This window comes from Canis lupus, chromosome 1, assembly GCF_011100685.1.
Source record: "Canis lupus familiaris isolate Mischka breed German Shepherd chromosome 1, alternate assembly UU_Cfam_GSD_1.0, whole genome shotgun sequence".
NCBI lineage: Eukaryota > Metazoa > Chordata > Mammalia > Carnivora > Canidae > Canis > Canis lupus.
The window spans coordinates 94589827-94614277 of record NC_049222.1 but is presented as its reverse complement, the minus strand read 5'-3'; the positions used below and the strand labels follow the sequence as shown (position 1 = coordinate 94614277).

General features: G+C 46.4%; 1 protein-coding gene across 1 annotated transcript in view; it reads left to right on the top strand.

Annotated features, from left to right (window-relative positions):
• Nucleotides 1-16925: 16925 nt before the first annotated feature.
• ERMP1 (endoplasmic reticulum metallopeptidase 1) overlaps nucleotides 16926-24451 on the top strand; it is a 40904-nt gene continuing 33378 nt past the window's right edge. Inside the window, exons 1-4 of the mRNA XM_038527277.1 lie at nucleotides 16926-17275; nucleotides 18821-19122; nucleotides 23384-23511; nucleotides 24139-24244. Coding sequence (XP_038383205.1) covers nucleotides 16926-17275; nucleotides 18821-19122; nucleotides 23384-23511; nucleotides 24139-24244 — 886 coding nt within the window. The remainder of the gene's footprint in view (nucleotides 17276-18820; nucleotides 19123-23383; nucleotides 23512-24138; nucleotides 24245-24451) is intronic.

The following is a 24451-nucleotide window of genomic DNA, read 5'->3' as shown; positions in this document are numbered from 1 at the left end:
TCAAAGACACCCCTAACTCCCATCAGTCTGGCTTTCTGTGGCCTCCTAGCTGCTGTTGCTCAAGGCTGAAACACCTTCCAAACACACACAAGCTGGATTACAGAAGCTTTGCAGGCCCCTTGGGTGGCCTTTTCTTAACTAGCAGAACATGATCCCTCCAAGGACAAGTGCAGCCGTCCTGGGAGCTCAGCACTGAAAGCCCAGGTGTCTCGGCACAACCAAAAGGAGGGAGGGAAGGCAAGCGATGCGGCAAAGGGGATCAGCATGTGCTAACCCAAATGTGCCAGTTTGGCATATTGATTATTTTTGAGCTGAAGGCAATTTAGAAACAGCAGATGCAAGAAGAGCTCTGTGCCCTCCTCTCCCTTTTAAAGCATTTCCTGCCGTGGAGGTGGCATAATTCTACCCCACGTCCTGTACAAGGATGAGGACAGAGATCCTGATCACCGTACACGGAGAGCTGGCACCATGATGAGTCTGCATAAACAGACCTGACTCAGATAACCCTTGCCTTCTACTTCCTGTATATTCACTACATATTTCCCAGTTGTTTTCACATAATATATCACCCCTAAAGCCCAAACCCCCTTTCTTTAAGTTGCTTCTCTGCTATTTAACACCCTTTGTTAGAAAGGTCTATAAGGTCCCAGTCTAACTGCTTCTTTGGGGTTTTGCTTATTTTCTCTGAAGCCCTTGCCCACATCACAGTGTTAACATCGATAAAATTGTATGCCTTTTCTCCTGTCAGCCGGTCTGTTGTCAGTTTAATTCACAAGTGCCAGTGAACAATCTGGAACCAGAAGCCTTTTCCCCTCCACTGTGGGAAGAGCTGACAGGCAGGATGGCCCTGTGGCTTTGAAAGGGGAAAAGATTTTCATCCCACTTGGAAGAAAATGTCTCAATGTGGTGAATGGAACCTCTTCTGTTGATGTTTTAATTTTTCTGTAATCTCCCTATTTCAAAATGCAGCTTTGAGGCAGCTTATTCAGATACATCTACTACAAGGTTTAAGAAAAAATTGGTACCATTAGGGAATGCCTGGGTGGTTCAATGGTTGAGCATCTGCCTTTGGCTCAGGGCATTGATCCTGGGGTCCTGGGATCGAGTCCCCCATAGGTATCATCCTAGGAAGCCTGCTTCTCCCTCTGCCTGTGTCTCTGACTCTCCCTCTGGGTCTCTCATGAATCAATAAATAAAATCTTAAAAGAGATTTGATACCCTTGGGATTTGTAAGTTGTTCATTTAAATCTTAAAATGATTGGCTTCTTTGCACAAACTATAGCAACCTAAGAGTCTAGTGTTTGAGCACCTCAGAGTCTGGTACTTACCTGTGCTAGAGATAAAAGCATAAAAAAATGAAGACTTTAGAAAAACTTCATGACTACTAGTTTATCCCTAGGGTTCTGCAGTCTCCATAATGTCCTTATTTTTTAAAATAAAAGAAAAAGATATTTGTTACAAAGGTTTAGTTAATGTCTTAAAACTGAATATATTTGTCACTTAGACAAATGCAATCTCTGTAAATGTCTAGGTGATCTGGGACACCATTTTTATTTTGAAATGGGAGCTTTTTGGCTTACAAGATCATGAAATACTAAAAAGTAAAAAGTGTTTCTGTAAAGAAATGAGATTATTTTTAACAACAAAAATACCTTGCTGACTCACTATGAAGTCAAAATTTCCCCAATTTGTGAATAGACTACTTTAAGCCATTTGAAAAGGTCTGTTTCTTTGCAAATCATTTTAGATAGTGTAATCACTTTTTCCCTTTTTTTTTTTTTTTTTTTTTTAAATAACGGGGGTGGGGGCGGGGGAGAAAGAGGGGAAGGGAGGGAAAGAGAGGGAGAGGAAGGCATTCTTTTATTTTTTCTTCCCTTTTTTTTTTCTATGACTCATGGTCACAGTACCTAGTACCCCAATTGCCAGGCTTTGACCTTGTGACTCCTGCTGCCACTGACTTAACAGCTGGATTGATTTTGAATGAGGATGAAAGTGTTAACAGGTTTGACTACTAAAAGGAAGTTTTTAAAAACCCTGGACAGTTGACTGTGGGCAGATAATGCTGAGCCTTGGAGACCAAGCCTGTGAAGTTCACATCACCCTCTGGGGCCCCCACCCACTTCTACAGGCTTTTTTATGCCCATGCTTCCTTTCTCAATCTCATTTGCATTCTCTTTTTCTCTCTCTGACCCAAGAGAAAGAAAAATGTGTTGATTATAACTCCTTAAATAGTGTGATTTAGCCTTCTGCATGTCAGAATAAATTAAGAGAACAGGTGTGTGAAACACAAGAGAGATAAACACAGAAACAAGTGATGGAAAAACCATCGAAGGAAAAGATGTGGCCTAGGGCTAAGGTGATACCAACTGCATGCCATAGGTGCCATATAATTGCTAAAGATGAACCTCAAATATGACTCTGAGGTTCATAGTAGAACAAAGAAGAGAGCAAATCAATGATAAGATTCACCGTGTCCCCAAAATGGAAACCCTCCAGAGGCTTCCCTAGATACGAGCACAGCAGAGAGGTGTCTTTTGAGGGGCCTTACAGAGAGAACCTGAGGGATCCTTGGCAGTAAGTCATGAGAAGAAGACGTCAGGGTTTGGGCAGTTTCTTCCTCACTGATGGAGGAGGCTGCTGATCCTAAGCGCTGGGGTTCTCGGGACACCCAGCCTTGCTCCTCATGTCTTCTCCATTCCCTGTAAGCTCTGCACTCCCGCCTGGGAGCCTGCAAGATGGGATACCATCAGAGGAATAGTGCTTGTTTACTTGGAGGGTCACCCTGATTTGGGGCTTGTAGTATTTGTTACCACTGTCCACGGGGCTGTGATTTTCCAGCTCTGCACATTCGAATCATTTGGGCAACTCTCCACAAGTACATAACTGCCTGGGCACTACCCAAATTAACTGAATATAGACCTCTGGGATCAGACCCAGGAAGTCATCTATTTTTTATTTTATTTTTTTTAAGATTTATTTATTTATTTATTTATTTAATTTATTTATTTATGATAGACATAGAGAAAGAGAGGCAGAGATACAGGAGGAGGGGAAGCAGGCTCCATGTCGGGAGCCCGACGTGGGACTTGATCCCGGGACTCCAGGATCACACCCTGGGCCAAAGGCAGGCGCTAAACTGCTGAGCCACCCAGGGATCCCTAGTTATCTATTTTTTAAAATGCTCCAGCTAATTCTTATGCACAGCAGAGTATAGACCTGCTGACAGCTGGATCTACTCAGAGATTTACAAACTCAAGTGATATTGGAGTCCCTCAAGGAGCTTTGAAAATCAGAGAGGGAGACAAACCATGAGAGATCCCTAACTCTGGGAAACAAAGAGTTGTAGAAGGGGAGGTGGGTGGGATGATGGGGTGACTGGGTGACAGGTAATGAGGAGGGCATGTGATGAGCACTGGATGTTATATGTTGGAAAATTGAATTTAAATTTTTAAAAATGTAAAAAAAAAAAAAAATCAGGTTTCCCAGCCACACTTTTCCTCCTAATCCCCCACCACTTCCACCACCCAATGTCTGCTCAGAAGACTGGGAAATTCTGTATTTTTAACAAGAATTCCAGGTAGCTGTGATGTCGCTCATCCCCAGCTACACACTAGTTGGCAGAGTTTAAAGGAGGGAAGAGTTGGGCTCCACTCTGCTCTAGCAACAGCAGGCTGTGTGAGCTTGGGCCTGTTACTTGAGTGCTCTGGTTTTTCTTCCTTGTCAATAAGATGGTTATGGAAATAATCAGCTAGTCCTACATCTCTGGTTGTTGTAAGGATTTCCAACTAACTCCCAACTAGAATGAGAGCTCCACCATGCCAGAGACTGGGGCCTAATTAACTTGTATATCCCCAGCACTGAAATCAGGGTGCTGGCACATCGTAGGCACTCAGCTAAAGTGACAGTGAGCTCCTATTTGGGAAGGCAGATGCAAAAGGATTAAGTAGGTCTGTGGCCACCAGGCATGCATTTTTATTTGGGGTGTGTGTGTGTACATGTGTGCACATTTGTGCATCTATAGGTACAACATACTTCCAGGGTTGGGTTGAAATCCACAAGCCCACAGTGAATACCAGGCTCTCTGGGGTCATTCGAGGCCTGTGTGTGTGAGCTTACAGCATGGGTAGCAGACTGCCCTATGGCCTAGTTTCTTCTATGTTCTGTCAAAACGTGGGTGGATTCATGTGTGATCCAATAGGCAGGTAGTGAAATGTGCCCTTGCTGGCACAGGCATTTCTGCAGGGACCAAACAGGCCAAAGATGTGCTGCAACAGAATGATTTATTTTTATAACACACATAGCTCTGAAACAAACTTGTTATAACATGAGTTTCATTGGCCAAGTGTAATAGGAAGATTTGTTGAGGAGTGGACATCTCTCCATGATCTGAGAGAGCATCGTCTACAAATACTACTTTCTGAACAGTGACCGAACCATTCACTAATGGGAAGTTCTGAATTCATGTACACCAAGTGCCAGCATGAGAGCAGTGGGTGGAGTGAAGGACTGGGTCCAGGTCAGGGTCTGGGCTCTGGTCGCAGCCCAGGACTCACTGTGTGCCATGGACAGGTCAGCTCTCCTCTCTGGGATCCAGTCCCTCTGTGATGGGAAGGGGCCGGGGAATTATCTTGAGGGTCCCACTCGTCCCTGCTAGGCTGTGACTACCTGGTTGCAAGAATGAAGCTCAGGATGTCTTCTCCATTTATTTTCTCTGCTAGCTCAGAATGGCCCCATCTGATCATCGTACGCCACGTGGGTCACTCTTCTTTTTCTGGCATTCACCTGTGCTCAAACTGACCCTCCTGCACACCATCCACTCTCTCACAAACGGGATATTCAGGTAGCCCAATCAATAGTTTCCATTACAAATGAACTTTATAGGCTTCATGTAGCAATCCCTATTAAAACAGATTTCAGGCTTCAAACCTTCAAACAACAACAAGGGACATTTTATGGGGGTGGAGGTAGGAGCAGTCATTCAGCTCAGTCAGTGATTAAAAGTTCAGGCTCTGAACATTAAAAAGTAATTACAATTCCCTAAGTCTACATAGAAAACAAGAAATATTTGATAGCAATATGTATGTGACTCATTGAGAAAACCAGTGAGAATTTTTCCTTCTGCTATTGCTCATGTATGTGTATTATTTCCTCTTGCTGCTGTAAAGAATTGTCACAGTATAGGGGCTTAAAACAACCCAAATTAAAAAAAATTTTGGAGGATGCTGGGGTCGCTCAGTTGATTATGCATCCACCTCTGATTTGGCTCAGATCATGATCCAGGGTCCTGAGATTGAGCTCTGCATGGGGCTCCACACTCAGCAGGAAGTCTGTTTTAGATTCTCTCTCTCTCCCTCTGCCCCTCCCTCTGCTCATGTACTTGCTCATGTGTGCACTCTTTCTCTCGCTCAAATAAGTAAGTATATCTTTAAAAAATAAATAAAATTAAAACTCCACCTGAAGCCTGCATGCAGTCATCAACAGCTTAGCATTACTGTGTAATCAGTGATGACATTCTGGATGACGGCTCAGATGTTGCAAAATCCTAATCTTCAAAAAACCTTTAGTTGTTCAGAAAGGTTTTTCTAATTAAGGTAGTGGATTGGAGAGCAATTTTTAATTATAAGAATTAGGGGGAAAGAAATCCATATTTCCTAGATGTAACCACAAGTGAAGCAGAAAATCCTGTTTGCCAGAGTCCCCTCCTATGCTTCCATGCTGTCATGGAGGCCACCTGGGGTGACTGCATGCTGGTGCAATGGAGGATGTACTGGGTCTGCGGGGATGACCGTGTCAAACACAAAGGAAAGTGGGCCCTGTTTTCGAGAACTGGCAACTGTAACACATCTTTGTAGCCTACCCATTTGGCATTTTCTCAAGAAGGAGATCGTTCCTGATTTTCAAACAGGAAAATCAACTATCCTGCCCACAATCAAGGGGAAGTGACATGTGAGATAGGCCAAAATAAGAGAGGTGTTTCCATCAACACAAATTCATGCTTCTTCCCTTCTGAGATGAGTAGCCCTCCAGCAAAACAAGTAAAGTAACCGTGTTGAACCAGATGGACAGCAAAGTCCCAGACCAGGGGCCACTGAACGTCTAGTGTCGTGGCAAGGCTCTGGAGGGTGGTGAAGTAGCTGCAAACCCCTGCTCTCCACACCCACCCACTCCTCTAAGGGCTGTGGTCACACGTGGCTGTTACTGTAGGTGGCTGCAGCGTTGCAGCAGAATCAACATGATCATCGTCACATTTGCAAAGAACCTTGGTGGCTAGCAAGAGCTTCCTTGTATTTCTCTCACTTAATCCTGGGGAGCAGGCAAGGCAAGTGTCATTATCCCTGTTCTGACAGATAACATGATTTCGTTGAGGTCACACAGCAGGTTGGTGGCAGAGCCAGGACTTGAACCCTGATCCATTCAGCCCTGGGGGTCCTGGTCCCCTCGTGGCTGTCTCTCTGTGAGGCTGTTGGCCCGTTGCCTCCGCAGTAACGTGGACACAGGCTACTTTGTCAGCTGGCTCCTGCCCTGCCCCTAGCCTCACCTTCAGGCTGTCCCTGGCTCCCAGCGTACTCTACCTTCTTGCTTCACGAGGCGTGGCTGTCTCGTGTGGTAGCGTAGCGGTGCCAGCCTTCCCGGGGAGCCTGCTGCAGAGACAGAATCCGTCCCACCCGTACCTCCAGACTCAGATCCCGGGTCGCTCTCACACACACTTGGGTTCAAGGAGCCCTGCTCTACCACCTAGGACCACCCAGGCCCGCCTGATACTCTGCAGTGGCTTCCTCTCTTCCCTTCTCATCGTCCCAGACACTGTGAGGGCCCCAAGCAACAGAATTTCACTAATTTCCTCTCTCCTGGAATGTCCCTTCCTCCCCCACAGTCAATAATTTAAGGCCTCAAAGGAACTCCTCGGGCCCAATCCCTCCTCCTTGTTTTCCCATAAGACCTTGACCTTGGGGTCCCGGCTCACTCTGGAAGGGAGTTCACTCAAGGACATTTCCTTACCAACGTGTCCAAAGAAACTTTGGCCAAGGTGTGCTCTCCGGAAAGGCAAGAGCTGACCCCATTGCTCCAAGCAGGGCCAAGATAATCAAATCTCTTTGGTATAATCAGAGAGAACCAATCTGAGGTTTTTTTTTTTTTTTTTTTTTTTTTTCCCCTTCTCTCCCCTGTGGCAGAAATAACAAAAGACACCTGGCAGCAAGAGGAGAGGGCGAGAGATGAGCCGAGGTGTCGTTAATCCACAGGCCAGTGGAGCCCAACTCATCAATTGGGATTCAGTTCTTGGAAGAGGAAAAGAGAGAAGATAAATAGTGGACAAGTTATTCTTTTGCCCTCATGCTTTCTCTCTTTCTTCCCCTACTCCTTGGAACTTTAAGGGACTTTTTTTTTTTTTTTAAGAACACAAATAATTGTCAGATCCTCTCAGGATCACAGGTCAGGAGCATTACAAGTTTAAAAACAAACAATGATTTTAAAAAAGAAAAGCTGACACAAAAGAATCCTTGAAGATTGGCTGATTGAAAACAGAAACAAGTAAAACACCACACGGTTCAGGTTTTAGGCTCAGCAAATTCAGGTTTTAAGTTTCAAAGGCCCGATGCCGTTCCCAGGGAGGGGAGCAGGATGAAACTTTTCTGCTGTTGGCGTGAGCAGGAAACCCAGCTAACCCGGCAGCGAGGCTGGGCACATCTTGCCCTTTGGAGTAAACCAGGAGGCCAACAGCAACAGCCAACTGTGCTTAAACCAGCCGCGGTTTATGGTAGACCAGTTGGAAAGAATGTGACCTTCTTGATTTTTATCTCTGTAGCCGTGATAGTGTCTCTGGAAGGGAGAGCTGGGGTTCACATAACCAGAAAGCCTGAGTATCAACTGGAAATCTATTTATGGTTTCCTGTGAGGCTGATGAAGCTGAAAAAAATCTGCCCATGTATAAACAAAGTGTGGGTGAGGAGGGTACATGCCTAGGTTTCTTCTAGAAAAGGTTCCTTTTCGTGTGACCCACATGGCTGGCTCCTGGTCAGGTCTCGGCAAGGGGGACAGAGGTTTCTCTTGAGTTGTCACAAAACTTGAATTTAATCTCCCCTGCTGGGTCACTGTGTCACGGGGCCTGCGAGGAAAGAGCTAGAAGACCGCAGGAAGGAAGTCTCAGGATTTGGAATGCCAGGGTTTTCCGGGTCAGCCTGTCAAATTTTAAGAAGAAAGTATTTTCCTTCACATCAGAACCAATGTGCGCAAGGTGATTGAGTCTCAAGGCCTGGAAATGCCTGTCACGATTTACAGAAGATTCAGCTTCAGATAGAGTTGGCATGGCTGGGTGTGGCCACGATGCAGGTGTTGCCATGGACTTTGTTCTGGGCCCACTGACTCTCTGCTCTCCCTTCCTGCCTCCCCACGGGACATGGGGGCAAAGTAAATACAGCTGCATGGCCCCAAGACCTGGGAGGGAAGGACAGGCTGTAACTGTGCATTCCGTGTCCCGCTCCACTGTGGACTGGGTTACAGGGTGGCAGTGAGAGGGAAGACTGGTTCAGGACCCCTCGGCTCTGCACCAGCGAAAACTGCAGAAAGGTTTTCCCTACTAACTCCCCAGCAAAACAGAGCAGTGGCTAGAAATGGGGGTGGGGGGAAGGAAGGGGGGATGGAGGCAGGAAAGCATCTGAGGCTTTCCTTTAGGCTCGCCCTCCAACCAAGAGGGAGGAAGAGGCTGGCTAGCTAAGCCTGATCCACTCTAGCACTTTAAACTTTCCCCTAACTCAAGAGATAAGATAAGAACCCCGGGTATAACCTGATTCTCACTCAGGGAAGTATTTTCTCTCCAGCAGGTAGGCCCTTGAAGGCTTAGAGGCCAGCGTTCCCAGGTTCCCAGCTCACAGCCTGCAGGTGGGATCCAGTTTGCCGACCTGTTTTGTTTGGCCCGCGTGATGGTCTTCTCTTTTTGTATTAGTTTCCAGAATTAACAGAGCAGAAAGTATCACAAACGTCTGCATTGCTGCCATTTCTTGAACAGTTAGAAGATCTGGCGACACTCACCCCAGATTCCACACTGTATTGGTTACTGTGACTGATTTGGAGGGTGCTGGCAGTGGGGCTGGGGTGGCAGTTCACCGTGGTCCCTGCCATTCCCTACAACCCTAATCTGATCTGTTTTATTTTACTTTACCCACCCATATCAGGAAATGGTTTGTCAGTCCTGTTTGTCACCCCAAATAAATCACAGCCACCTTGCTGATGCAATAGCATATCTGAATAACCATATCTGTCCCCTGGGTTTTAATCTCTGAATCTCTCCTGTTGGGTTCCCGGCCTCGAAGGGCTCCCTTAAAGAACTGCCTTAACCTCTCCTGCAGGGATGTTTGGGTGCCTCCTTATGGCAACAGATATTAGAACCCCCCAAGAATCTGGAAGGAAATGGTTTTAAAAACTTGAGGCTATGAATGAAACTCTTTCCTTTGCCTTTGGTCAAGAATCCATATCCCTGACACAGATCTGTTTGATTTCCTTAAAAAAAAAAAAAAAAAAAACTGAGAGCAGAAACCCCAACTTGAGTTGCTCAGAAGAGGCTACTGAAACCTTTATTGTCATCACATTTTATAACAGCAGCGGTGGGGCAGCAAATCACTTCACTGTCGTTCCAAACTTGGGCAGGCATCTGCCTGTGGAGAATTCTTTTTAAATTCTACTTACTGTAGTCAGCTGTGAATAATTTATAGTGAATAACATTTTATTTTCAATATTTTATTTATTTATTTGAGAGAGAAAGAGAGAGGGATGCAGAGAGAGAGAGCAAGCACAACAAGCAGGGGGAGAGGCAGAGAGAGGAGCAAGCTCCCCACTGAGCAGGAACCCCTCCCCCCCACGGGACTCAATCCCAGATCATATCAAATCATGACCTGAGCCAAAGGCAGATGCTCAACTACGGAGCCACCCGGGTGCCCCTACTGATTAACATTTTAATGTGCTGTTCTTGGGGTGACACTCACATCCTATAGCATTAACCATATCAGAAGCGAATGGTGTCATGGCATTGAGTCCATTCACAGACCAACCAAACCACCAGTTCCATCTGGGTCCGAAACATCTTCATCACCCCAAAAGGCAGCCCCTACCCACACGGTGATCAACCCCATTCTCCCCTCCTCCCTGTCCCTGGCAGTCACCAGTCTTCATTCTGTCTGTGTGGATTTCCCATGGGTGAGCAGGATCAGACACTGTGTGGCCTTTCGGGACTGGCTCCCTTCACTTCGGCAGAATGTGTTTGAGGTGTATGCACAGCAGACCCTGTTCAGCTCTTCATTCCTTTCTGTGGCTGATGATCATTACAAAGTTCCCATTATAAAAAATATATATAGAGAGAGTAGCTATTCTTAATCCTTCTGTTTTTTTTTTTTTTTTTGTTCATTGATTGCTTGCGTACCAAGGGTGAGCAGAGACTTGAGATGCAGGAGGAAAGCAGGGTTGGTTTTTGTTTTGTTTTGTTTTGTTTTGTTTTGTTTTTCAGCGGAGAAAGTAGGAATACACGTGCAGGGGCATGAATGCACAGGTTTCAAGGGGTAGAGAGAGAACAGAGCAACAGCACACTCTTAGCAAACTGTTGTCCTTTGTGTCAAGACAGAAGTCAAGTTTTCGTCAGGCTAGTGTCACACGTGGTCTTTCACAACGTCACTTTAGGTTGCTAGAAGAGCATCTGGCCAAGAAGTCACTAATTTCCTTTCAGGCATTTGCAGAGGGGTGTTAGGAGGATTTGGAAACTGAGTCAAAGATGCACAGGTGTTATCTCCCCGGCTTCCTACGTCCTGTGGCTGAGGTCTGACCCACAGAACAGGGGCAGCAGTTGTCACATCTGGAGCTCATCCTGGCTCTCAAAACAGCCCTGTTTGCCCTGCTTCTCAGATGGAGAAACTGAGACATAGCAAGCTTAGCTCATTCACTGGAGTTTGACATGGCAGGTGATAGGGAAGCCCGTGCCGAAGTGGTTTGAAGCAATAGGTGGGTCACAAGACACAGAAGCATGGTGTGATCCCAGTCCCCAGGCAATTCTTAGGTTATGTGGTCCTCAGACCACACTTTGATGAGAGATATCTGTCATTCTCATCCAAGATCCTTCATTGTCTCTTTCTCCTTGGGGCATGTTGGGAAAGCCGCAGGTCGCAGAAGCTATTTTTGGCCAGTAAGCACTCGACAAAGGTCACGGGCTTGCAGGCCAAGTGGAACCAGTCCAGGAGAGACACCTGCAGAGGGTTTCAGGGGACTGCGGGAGGAGACAGCCATGTAGAGAGAGTCTCCAGAAAGGATGGGGGCTCAGAGTGTGCAGCCCCAGGGGGGCCAAGCCCCCACAGTACACACACTCATTAATTTTTTAGTAGCCCCCAAACAACCAGCTTCAGCACAGAGTCAGCTTCCCCCCCAAACTGCTGAGTCACATCTCTGTGCCCTGGCTCACCTACCCCTGCAGCCCAGGGGGAAACGCAAAGCCCTGGATGTGTACTCCTCATATAAATCCTGGAGACTCTTAAGATTCCTGGTTCTTCTCCTCCAATACTAGGAATGTGCTATGAAGGAGAGAGAAGAAAATTCAAAAGCCAAAGCCATTTGAAAGCACACCCATCACATCCATGCTGGAATCAGTTCATTAACTCCCTTGGGAAGGGTGACAATGCGGCAGATTCCAGGTGTCTCCCCAGGCCTAGGGCTCAGGGGCCTGAGCACATTCTGAGGTTCTTACAGCGAACACTAAGCCCAGGCTAGACAAGATGGCAGAGACACAAATGGTTAAAAAAGAAAAATACCACTCTTAGGTCACTGCTGTTCATTGCTTTGATGTGTTTTCTTCCACACATTTAATATCCATTCAATATATTCTTTATTCAATTTTGTATTGTATATTTTTCTCTTAATATGTATAAGATGAACATTTCCCCCACATTGTTGAATAGACTTTGGTGACATTGCATCTAATGCTACGTGACGTCCCACACTCTGGATGCACTATAAGGTATTTGAACTTTCCTTTTATTTTTTTTCTGCTGAAGTAGTTTCCACATATTTGATTTTTATAGATAGGTGTTCTTCTACGATCTTATAAAATTACATCTTCAGTAGATTCCTACCTCTGAAAATACTGCATCTGGGGTTGTGATTTTTTTAAGATTCTTTATGTATTTTTATTTGACAGAGGGAGAGTAAGAGGGAGAAGCAGACTCCCCACTCAGCAGGGAGCCCAATGTGGGGGCTCCATCCCAGGACCCTGGGATGGATCGTGACCTGAGCTGAAGGCAGATGCTTAACCGACTGAGGCACCCAGGTGCCCTCAAAGTTGTGAATTCTTTTAAGGCTCCTGGCTCATCTTGCCAAGTTATTTTCTAGAAGGGTATTCCAGTATGTATCCCACCTGCATCAGATAAAAGTGCTCATCTATTAACCTTTATGTGAGCAATGCATGTTATAATTAAAACTGAGACAAAAAGCTTTTGCAACATGTTAAGTGGAAATGGTCCACATTTTTACATGTGTTCTTTTGATACAAAGGATGAATGGTTTATCTATTTTTCTATTGAGGCATTGGTATTTTTCTTACTGATTTTAATATATATGATTAAATAGATCTATTAAATTATATAGTAAATTATAAATGCATAATAGCATTTTATATTTATAAGTTATCTATCAAGACAGAATGAGAGTAAAAGTATATTAGTCCGTTTTTAGAATTTGTTGAAAATAATGTTTCAGGTTTATCATTTGACTTTTCATGTTTTTGGTGATTTTTAAAAAAAATATTTTATTTATTTGAGAGGGAGAGAGCATGAGCACGGGTGAAGTGAGTGTAGAGGAAGAAAGAGAAGCAGACTCCCCACTGAGCAGGGTGCCTGACTCTGGGCTCTGAGATCATGACCTGAGCCAAAGGCAGAGACTTAACCGACAGAGCCACCCAGATCCCCAGTGATTGTTTTTAATATAAAGTTAAGAGGGACTTTTTCCCTCAGTGATTTCTTCTACTTTTTTTTTTTTTTTTTGGTTAGAGTCCTTGTCCATTTGAAGTCTTAATTATCTTATTATGTTTACCTTCTTTCTTTTTCTTTAAAAGATCTATTTATTTATTTATTTATTTATTTATTTATTTATTTATTTATTTATTTGAGAGGGAGGTGGAAGGGCAGTGGGAGAGAGAGAGAGGACCCCAAGATCACGACGTGGGTAGAAACCAAGAGTCAGATGCTAAACCAACTGAGCCACCCAGGTGCCCCTACCTTATTTCCTACCAGTTAAAAAATTTATGTTTAATTCTGAATTCTACTTTATTTTTCTTTTTGGGTGTGTGATATGGTATGAGATTCTGATTTGATTTTTCTCCCCTCCAAAAGCTCCGGTTTTCTCAGCCCATTTGTCTTTTTGTAGCTGATCTGGATTCTCTTCTCACTTCTCGGCCCGGGACCTCCCCTGATTTTACTGTCACTGTAGCTTCTGCCAGCCTCATTTCACCAGGTGCCCTAGGAGCACCTTTTCCAAAGAAGGAGGCACGTTGGCTCCAGGGTGAGCTCAGTGGAAGGTAGGACTGGCATTTCCCCTGAATCCTGACAGCCTGTGTGCCCTTTCACTCAACTTGGTCAGCTTACTAGAAAATCCTGAGAGGTGGCAAAACGGAGGGAACTTGGGACATCTCTGTGCCTGTAGGTTGGTCAGGCTCTCCCTTTGTCAACTGTCTGCCAAGCGGGATAAGGTGAGTCAACCCCAGTCATCGGTAGGTCACCAGACAGAGCTGCTGTCTCATTCTCAGAGCCTTGCATGTCTCATTCCGCCCCCACCCAGGACTTGATAGTTGGGAACTAGGGTATGAGTGGTCTGCTACCCACACACACAAACATACAGATCAATGGCTTCAAACACTTCAAAGGCTGGATGTTAGCCAAGTCTCTTGTTAGCCTTGTGATCCAGGTGTGGTCAGGGTGCTGCTCTGCCTGGCACCAAGGCTCTGAGCAATATTACAACACAAAACTCAGCACACGGCTCTTGGCGGCTCAACACCACCCCAGAGTCCTTGCTGTCACTCAGGAGGCCCTGCCCAGGCCCAGCCTACTTCTCTGACTTTCCCTCCATCACCACCCTTCTTGGTCAGTCGGCTTGAGCCACAAGCCCTACTCAGCGTTGCTCCTGAATATCCCCTATGCATTTCCCTCCGCCTGGAACATTCTCTCCTCAGGCTCTTATGGCCCCATCTCTCGCTTCGTTCAGGTTACCTCACTTGTCATCTCAGATCTTCCTTGATCACCCAACTGAAAAAAAGAAGAGCCTCAGTCACTCTCAATTCTCTGCTTTATTTTTCTTTGTAGCACTTTATGTGACATTTTCTTCACCCACAGATACACACCCTCTTGTTGTCTCTCTCAACTAGAATGTAAGCTCTGCGAAGGCAGAAACATAGATTTATTCTTCTGTATGTTTCCTCACCTTGGCCAGTATCTGATAGAGTAGATATCTGACAGTTGGTACATTAAAAATATTCAAATGTGAATACCATAGTTTACACAAGTCTAGAGAAAAGCTGTCATCAAGGACCCAGCTAAAATAATGTGCACCACCTTGGGCCCTGCGATGATCACCATAGGAAAATGCCCTTTTGTCCAATCTGCAAAAGATTGTATAAGAAGGAGCATTCCAGAAAATATTACTTAATGAGACCTATGTGTAAAGATCATCCTATATATTAGCTGATTAATCCTTACTAAAGCCCTTTAAGGCAGACATTATCTCCATGATCACAGATAAGGATCCCGAGACTGTCACCTGCATAATGACATACTCATCGAAAGGTACACAATTTGAGGATCTCAGATCTGACTCCAACACCCTGGCTCTTTTCTGCTCTGGTTCACTGCCTTCCACAGCATATCATCGGAGAATGCTTAACACACATCACCCATTCAGAAGAAGAATGCCCAAATGATTCAACTACTAACACAGCTCCTGAGGTGTACACCTCACCCCTGGGTTTTCTGATACCCACCCAGCCCAGAAAGTGACAGCATAAAATAAGTAAAGCTTAAAAGATCAGGGGACATGTGTGCCCTTCCTCTAAGAATGAGTGAGCTCCACATATTGTTACACTACAGTGGACAGAGTTGTTTCTGACGTCTTAGCTTCCAAAGATGGTAGAGGTACTTGAGTTTTTGGAAAGAGAATAGCAAGAAATCTGGTTCTTACAAAAGACAATATATATTCATTTGCTCGTTCAATAAATACGTATTGAGTGACAACCATGCGCTAGGCACAGAGATAAACATCGGGAACATAGTGATGAATAAACAAGATAGGCATTGTCCTTGGTCTCCCGGACCTCGTCGGCTAAAAAGAATCGTTAAAATTATGTTGCTGCCATAAAATTTCATTTTATGACTCAGTCAAGGAATATTTATTGATGAGCACCTGGGTGGCTCAGCGGTTGATCGTCTGCCTTTGGCTCAGGTCATGGTCCTGGGGTCTTGGGATTGAGCCCCGCATCAGGATCCCCACAGGGAGCCTGCCTTTCCCTCTGCCTCCCTCTCTCTCTCTCTCTCTCATGAATAAATACAGAAATTTTTTTTTAAGAGAAAATTTATTAACTACTTATGTGTGGTGCTTTGTGTTAGGAGATGGAATAAAATGGTGAGTGAAGCCAGACATGATTCCTGTCTTTGTGGAGCTTACAGTCTTCATGAGAAAGATATAAAATAGGGGCACCTGGGTGGGTCAGTGGTTGAGCATGTGCGTTTGGCTCAGGTCGTGATCCTGGGGTCCCGGGATCCAGTCCCGCCTCGGGCTCCCAGCAGGGAACTTCTCCCTCTGACTCTCTCTGTCTCTCATGAATAAATAAAATCTTAATAAAGATCTTAAATGATAATGTGCACACCACGGTGCTGTGAGATCCTACAAATTAGGGAAAGTGGCTTCCTTAGATTAGGAGAGTTCTGCTTGAGCAAGTGCCACTGGAGCTGAGATCTGGAGGAGGAAGAGAAGGTAGCTAGGCAATGAGGGGAGGCAAGAAGGATCCCAGGAGCCTGAACAGCACGTGCGAGGATCACGTTGTAAAAGGAAGGACGGAGAAAGAGGACGGCGTGTCGGGAGAGCTGAGGATAAGCGGTGCCCTGGTTTCGGGTGGGCCTGAGCGCGGCCGGGAGCATCCCCCCAGGGCGTCGGGCAGGTGCACCTGCCCAGCTGGCCTCGGTGCCCGGTGCTGGAGACGCACAGCTTCGAGGCAGAGAGGCTCAGCGCATCAGCAGGCAGGGGGAAAACCAGCCGGTCTCTGGCATCTGGGTGGCGCGGAGGGAGGGGCGGCTTTCCCGAGCCTTCCTTTGCAGAGTGCCACCCTGAGAGGCCCAGCTTGGGAGCCCGCTGGGCTGCAGCTCCCCCGGGAGCGGTCTAGCGCCTCAGCTCTTCGGGAGGCGCAACCTTCCTCCCTGCTCGGGGGTGATGGGCTGGGGCAGGAAGCACGGGGCGCAGCGCGCGGCTCAGGGCAGGTGTTGGGTAAGTGGGAGCCGCCGCTGCGCGTCGCGCGTCACGTGGAGACGAGGGCAGCGCGGGGGCCGCACGCGGTCGGACTGCGGAGCTGCGGATGGCGCGGGCCGGGCCTCCTCGGCGCAGCCCCCTCGTTCTCATCTTAGGAGCGAGGAGCCTGCTTTCCCTGCTCTGTCGCCCCTCACGAAAGGGGACCTGCCCGCCGCGCCGCGCGCGTTGGTCTCGCCGCCTCGCGGGTCTCGGGCAGGCATCGGGAGCGGGAGGCCCGCGGCACGCCCCCCTCGGCCGGCGCGGCCGCGACGCGGGGCTGGGCGGCGGCGGGACGGGCCAATCAGCACAAGTTTGGCCCTCTGCAGTTTCCGTCCGCTCTCTAGGAGGCGCTGCGGCGGCCGCTCGCGGGGCCGTGTCCGGCGGCGCGGCCGGCGGCTGAGGTGGTGGCCATGGAGTGGGGGTCGGAGTCGGCGGCGGCCGTGAGGCGGCACCGCGTCGGAGCGGAGCGCCGGGACGACGCGCAGCCGGGGAGGGAGGCCGCGGCGCGGGAGCCCCCGCGGGACACGTGCGGCGGCGGCGGCGGCGGCGGCGGCGCGAGGACCCGGAAGCGGAGCGCGGGGGGCGGCGGCGGCGGCGGCGGTGGCGGTGGCGCGGGGACCGGGCTGCCCGAGGCGCGCGCCGCGCTGGGGCTGGCGCTCTACCTGCTCGCGCTGCGGGCGCTCGTGCAGCTGTCGCTGCAGCAGCTCGTGCTGCGCGGGGCCACCGGGCGCCCCGGGGAGTTCGACGCCCGCCAAGCCAGGTAGCCGCCGCCGCCGCCGCCGCCGCCCGGCCCGCGCGCCCCTGAGCGGCCGAGGCCCCGGCCCGGGGCGCCCCACCTGCGTGCGCCCACCTGGCCGCCCCGCGGGACCGCCCGGGCTCGCCGGCGCCGCGCGGACGCACGTGGAGGGGGGCGGGGGGCCCGGAGCCCGGGTTTACGGGGCGCGTGCAGCGGGCGGGGGAGGGGCCGGGGCAAGGGCAGGGGCGCGGGCTGGGCTTGCTCGTCGGCCGCGGTGCTGCCCCGCTTGCACGTGGGGGCCGGGCAGTCGTGCCCCCCCCTCCTCTGGAGCAACTTCCACCTTCTGTCGGCCCTCCGGCTTCGCACAGGAGACGGGGAGACACGCTTGTGTACCGAGGCCGCTTTATAGATTCGGGGTGGGGGTGGGGGTGGAGGTAGGGGTGGGGGAGGTGATCACGGGGGGGGGGGGCGGCGTAATGCAGAGCCCTTCACCTCTTGAGGGTCACAGTCCTCGCCCCTGCAAGGCTTTGAGGCACTTGTGAAAGAATGCGCATTCAGAATTTTACAATTTCGGGCGGTTCTCGGATTCCCGGGGCTTGTCCTTGGGCCCCTGGTGTGTAAGATTTGGTTGTTTCTTTCTTAAGTTGAAGATGAAGGGACCTTTGAGCGAACTAGCAAAGCTCTGTCAAAGCGCCTACAATCGTAAGCTTAGCAGAGTTTTCAACAGCCGCTGTGTTTTAAAAGCTGCCGACTACAAAGTGCTGGAAGCTTATTTTCTTAAGGGCTTTCTGGAACACACCTCTCCTCCACTCCCCTTTTTTTTCTTTTTTTGCCCACTTGGAATGCAGTGAAAAGACAACACATTTTTGTTGTTTGTTTGTTTTAGGGGTAGGGTTGGCTTTGGCCCAAATTGAAGTTATTAGGCCCAGTGTGCAGGGAGAGGGCTGAGTCCATTCTCAGCAGTGGAAAGGGTTTTTTGTTTTGTTTTGCTTATTTTATCTCTGGACTAAATTGTCTTTGCTCATTGGCTTCTGCTGCTTAGAATCAGTAACCTTGAGGCACCTGTGCAGCTTCGTGGTTGAGCGTCTGCTCAGGATCAGGTGGTGATCCCCGGGTCCTGGGATCGAGTTCTGCCTCCGGCTCCCCGCAGGAGCCTGGTTCCATCTCTGTCTCTGCCTCTCTCGAATAAATGGGATAAAAATCTATATTAAAAAAAAAATCAGTAACCTTCAAGAGTTGGATTGGGTCTGGCCAGCCTTCAGCAGTCATATGTTTAGAATAGAATCCTTGGTCGTTGTATTGCTTTGATTGGGGGATATGAAGAACTTGAGAGTGGTGGGTGGGTGGAGAAAACTGAAGGGAGGAACTCATGGGAGACAAAACGATGGGACCTGACAAGTGATTTTCATAGGGTACCTGAAATAATTAAAGTCGGCCTTTTTTTCATGTGAGAAGTCAAAGAACTGGTTTTCACAGGGGCGTGGGAGGGCACACAGGAAAAGTCCTGGGTTAAGTGCTCATTCTAAGCCTCGTGCTCCTTGTCACTGTTATTCTTTTGGTTGCTTCCAGGGATTATCTTGAACACATAACATCCATTGGCCCGAGGACCACAGGAAGTCCAGAAAATGAAATTGTGACGGTCCGTTACCTCTTGGAACAGATTAAACTGATTGAAGTTCAGAGCAACAGCCTTCACAGGATTTCAGTAGACGTGCAACGGCCTACCGGCTCCTTTAGCATTGACTTCTTGGGAGGTTTCACAAGTTACTATGACAACATCACCAATGTCGTGGTGATGTTGGAGCCCAGGGATGGGGCCCAGCACGCTGTCCTGGCCAACTGTCATTTTGACTCTGTGGCAAACTCACCAGGTATGGACCTGACTTTTAGTTCTGTGGAGTTATACCTCAATAAGCTCAGATAGCTTAATAACTCCAAGCTGCTTGGGCAGTTGTTCAAGATCATTTGAATAGTATCATTGAGTTTGAGATCCAAATCCCTCACTATTCTCTCAAGTGCTTGCGTGCTTTATTTTTGTGAACGTCAGAGCCAGCAGCCCAGTGACAGGACTTGGAGTGTTTCTGGGAGATCATGGCTGCTTTATCAGTGTTGCCAGCCATGTGTCCCCAAACCTGGGGTTGGGTTCCATCACGTGAATGTTCACTTAGCTTAGGTGTTGTATGAGGGTTGGGGATTTGGGATGAAGGGACAGTTTTTTGCCTTCAAGGGATGCAGGGATTGGAGGGCAGCCCTCCTACCAGTGTCTGTCGGTCTGTCAGGGAAGAGTTTTGGTTTACTAGGAATGCCATAATCTGAGAATATCTTATTAATCCATTAATCTTGCTGTGAAAATACTTCAACAAGATAGAACGTTTGATGTTTAGGATGGTGCCTGACACAATGAATACTTGTAGAAGGAATGAGAATTCCCTCACGTGGACTTATATTTTTAAAAATAAGATTCATGAAAGAGATGTTTTCCATAGTTAGATTTTTAAATAGGGACGAATAGAAAACAACATTTTATAGTGGAATCATAGCATTTTAGAGATGGAGTTGCTGAGGTAGCATCTGTTCACCCCTATCTTTTGTCACAGGAGTAAACTTAGCTGATCAGAGAGACAAAGGTGTCACCAGATGCTGGGGTTCCTGGCCGGGCAGTTCTTTGAGCTGCATTTCAAAGGAAAGAAATTATTAGTTTGTAGTTAATGTTCTTTTTGGCAAACTATGTAAACTCTTCTTTGCTCAGTTTCTGATCTGTAAAAACGAGATAGTACTTTTGGGCATGAAAAACTTTTTTTTTTTTTTTTTTTTTGGCTATTTGACTAATATTTCTGGAGTGCTTGAACTTATAGCAGGTTCATATGAATATCTAGAATTATGCAAAAGAGAAAAAAGTTTAATAAAATGATTCATATCAGGATATCTTTAATCAAAAAGCTTGGTAATTGCAAGCATTTTGCAACTGCTTTTTCAAGTATCTGTATACAAACATCTGTTTTATAAAGTCAGAAATACCTTTGTGTGTGCTTAGGGAAACCAGTCTTTTATGCCTGTTTCAAAGCTGTAGAGTAAATGTCCCCCTATTATAATGCTTAAATTCTTGCATGGGATAGATTAACACCATGGTTCTTTAAGAGCGATATAGAAGAAAGACGTGTATGCAAGTATCAGAAACATAGTGCCAGATGTTAGAAATCACATACACAGAGGCCAGGAAGGAAAGGATGGCGATTTTGTGGGTTGTTGGAACCCATTTTTAATTAAGATTTCATAAGAATATCTAGCCAATGATTTCAAGGAAATTTCTGTCAATTATACATCATTAAAAATAGTTGAAAATAAATAAAAATAGCTGAAAAAACACAGTCACTAAATAGACTATCACCTATGTCTTTTTAGTGGATGAACTAAATGAGACATGGAGATATTTTTAGTTTTGAGTTCTTCTCAGCAGTGTATCTTGAACTTTAGGAACTGATAACACTTTGGAATAATATTACCCACAGAAAGGCCTGAAGTGTCTTCTTGGGTATGCTGCATGGCTTCAGGTTGTTGGTAGAAGAGGCCGTGAGTTATCTCAGTGGTGGTTTCAATTTCAGGGTTAATTCTGACTGGAAAGTGATGTCGGTTTACCACCCGCCCTTAGAGATGCTGTCCTCTCACTTCCCATCCCTTTCGGAAAGGTATTTATCCTGAGGCCCCAGGATGACTCAAGTCAGTCTGGCATCTCACTTTTGATTCGGCTCAGGTCATGATCTCAGGGTCATGAGATGGAGCCCCTTGTCAAGCTCAGCCCTGGGCATTGGGATTGGAGCCCGCTTGGGATTCTCCCTCTCCCTCTCTCTCTCCCCACCTCTCTCTCTCTCAAAAACAAACAAACAAAAAACCGGTATTTAATGCTTCACTTCACTAGTCCTGTTTTCAGATGCCAGAGCCATTAAAATAAAGGAACATAAATAGACATATTAACTGTTTAATCAGCCCCAGATATATTTCTTTCACTTTTCCTTTCTCTCACTTTGAACAAATACTTTATTGTTTGCTGTTGATGTTTAAGGTAGCTCAGAGTCTCAAAAGTTAAAAAAAAAACAGTCATTTCCTTTGGTTGCCAGAAGGTGTGCCTTTTTACTGATAGTTATGTAGAGGTTCTGCTTGATAGTAATTAGATAATGATGACTTTTTTCACTTTGATTAAAATCTAGTGATAACACCAAGACAAAGATAGCTAATAAATAGTTTCTTCTTGAGTAGGAAGGGGGGTCTGGAATTAGCAGTGCCCAAAACAAGCATTTTAGTTGGTTGCAGAGGCTTTCTTTAATTTGTAAAGAGAAGGAACAATTAACGCTGGACATGGACCACGCTGTCTTGTAATCCTCCTAACACACCTGTGAGGTAACTCTCACGGGCCTTGTCTTCCAGACCAGAAGTCGTAGGGTACATAACAGCTGGAATTTACTTGCAGGTCTTTCTTGCTCTGAAACCGACACTGAATTCTGTAGCACTCTGCGTTCCAGCGCGTAAGCCCAGAGATGCTGTTGCCTGGGTTATTACTACACCTTAGCTGCTTTACTTACACTTGAAACTTTTTAGAATGGAAGATTTCAGATTGTACAAAAGCAGAATTATTCACCTAACTTCTAAAGTCCGATCTTGTTCCCACATCTCACACACCCCCCCCCCACACCCGGTTATTTTGAATCCAGTCTCAGCCATACTTATTTCTCCGTATTTTGGGTCTATATCATGGAAAGATAAGGATTCTCTCTGGGTACACTTATAACACCATAAATTACCTCATCTAAAAAACTTAATAAGAATTCTTTAATATCATCAAATGTCTAGTCAGTTCCTTTATCTTTTATGGTGCTTTTAAGAAATCAAGGTATTAAAGTCCTCTTTATAATCACCTTTAATAAATATACGAACCTTCTGAATCAAGAAGTGAAGTCATTTGATGAGCGCCTCTGCTTTCTCACTGCTGGGAACAGGGATGCTGTTTAGGTCATCGGTCTCCATTCTTGTGTTGTCTTAGATTTGATATTGTTGTTTTTGTTTCTTTTTAAGATTTTATTTATTTATTTATGAGAGACACGCAGAGACATAGGCAGAGGGAGAAGCAGGCCCCATGCAGGGAGCCCAATGTGGGACTCGATCCCGGGACTGAGGGATTACAACCTGAGCCAAAAGCAGATACTCAACTGCTGAGCCATCCAGGCATCCCTGATGTTGTGTTTGACTTGTTCATTACATGACCCCTTTCATCACATAATCTTTAAAAAAAAAAATGCTGCCCCACCGAGACAGTCCCCTCTGTAAATGTGGAGTGATGTGCAGCTTTATGATTCTGGTAGGACAAGGAGTAGGAAAGGCTCAGTGGCAGTGGGAGATGATGTAGCAAGCTAGAACACCAAAAATGAGAATATTACAAAAGATGTGGAATGAGGAGAGAGAATGGAGCAGATTGCCTGGAATTGATGAGAATGCCACTTTTCAGTATTAATTGAGGTCCACCTAGTTGCTGATTGAACAGACATGTGAGTTGAGTGACTGCTCATGACTAGGCACAGTTCTACAGAAGTCTGAAGGGGAGCCAGACAGGGGAGCCAGACGAGGATCCTAGCCTTCATGGAGTGAGACATCACTGGTGGCTGCCCTTGTCAGCTGATGGTGACAGAGCTATGCTTCTGGTCCTGGAGCCACAAGGCTGCTTTTTTTTCTTTTTCTTTTTTTTTTTTTTTTAAAGTAGGCTCCATGCCCAGCGTGGAACCCAACACAAGGCTCAAACTCTGAGATGGACGCCTGAGCTGAGAGCAATAGTCAGACTTAACCAACTGATACGAAAACCCCCTTCCTAGCCATGACAGTTCATCCTGTAAAAAGTTTTTTCCCCCCAAGATTTTATTCATTTATTTGAGAAGAAAGAATAGGCATGAGCAGTGGGAGAGGCAGAGGGAGAGAGAGAAGCAGACTCCCCGCTGAGCAGGGAGTCCAACGTGGGGCTCTATCCCAGAACCCTGAGATCATGACCTGAGCTGAAGGCAGACACTTTACTGACTGAGCCACCCAGGGGCCCCTTCATTCTGTAAAAATTTTAAGATCTGAGGACCAAACTCTCTTTCTGATTTAAAGGTGCCAGTGATGATGCCGTTAGCTGCTCAGTGATGCTGGAAGTTCTTCGTGTCTTGTCAACGTCTTCAGAAGCCTTACATCATGCTGTCATATTTCTCTTTAATGGTGCTGAGGAAAATGTCCTACAAGTGAGATTTTGCTCTTTTTAAATACTAGATTTATGTAATAATGAGAACAGTAATAATAGCTAATGCTTAAGCATTTTGATTATTCATTTGCGGTATCCTAAAACGATAATATTGTATCTGGCAGTACTTCAAAACTTCCACAACCGCTGTGTACCCATGTTCAGTATTTGAAAACTCAGAACAGACCATCTTGTCAGTGTTTGATTCATAAAAGGGCATTGTGATAGCATAACTAACCATCTCGGGTTTTCTGGGACACTGGAGTTGCAGAGATGTTTTGCAGCTGGCACACAGCATGAATACCCGAGCACGAGGACTGTCCTTTCTCCTCTGTTCCGTTGGCTTAGCCTCACACTTACTGAGGATATTGTTTGGCAGCACTCATGGAAATCAGGCTGCCTTCTGTGATGGTGACTTTCCACTCAGCAAACCACATACAGCCATTATGCGTAGAGAAACGGATAGATATCTTTAGACATTCCCTTTGAAAATTACCTTTGAAAATGATAATTTTTTTATTCTTCCCCCTTATCAACACAGACATTCTGTCTTTAAAATAAGCAAAATAAAGACTTTGATCATTTAAGAGGGTTTAATCTATATTTGTTTTACTTCCTTCTTACCCAGGCCAGTCATGGTTTCATAACTCAGCACCCCTGGGCCAGCTTGATTCGTGCATTTATTAACTTGGAGGCAGCGGGTGTGGGAGGGAAAGAACTTGTGTTTCAAACAGGTATGTGAAGTTGTATTTTACATTTCAGTGCAGTTGCATTGTATACTTTAATGCCATTCTTATTTTTATAAAATTGGAAGCTTTTCGGACTCAAGCAATCTCTGATGAAACAAACATTCTTTGTAAAGCATGTGATAGTTTTACTTTGTCATTGTTGGGGTTTTTAACACGATAATATTAACAGCACCTAATAACTTGCGTAGCGCT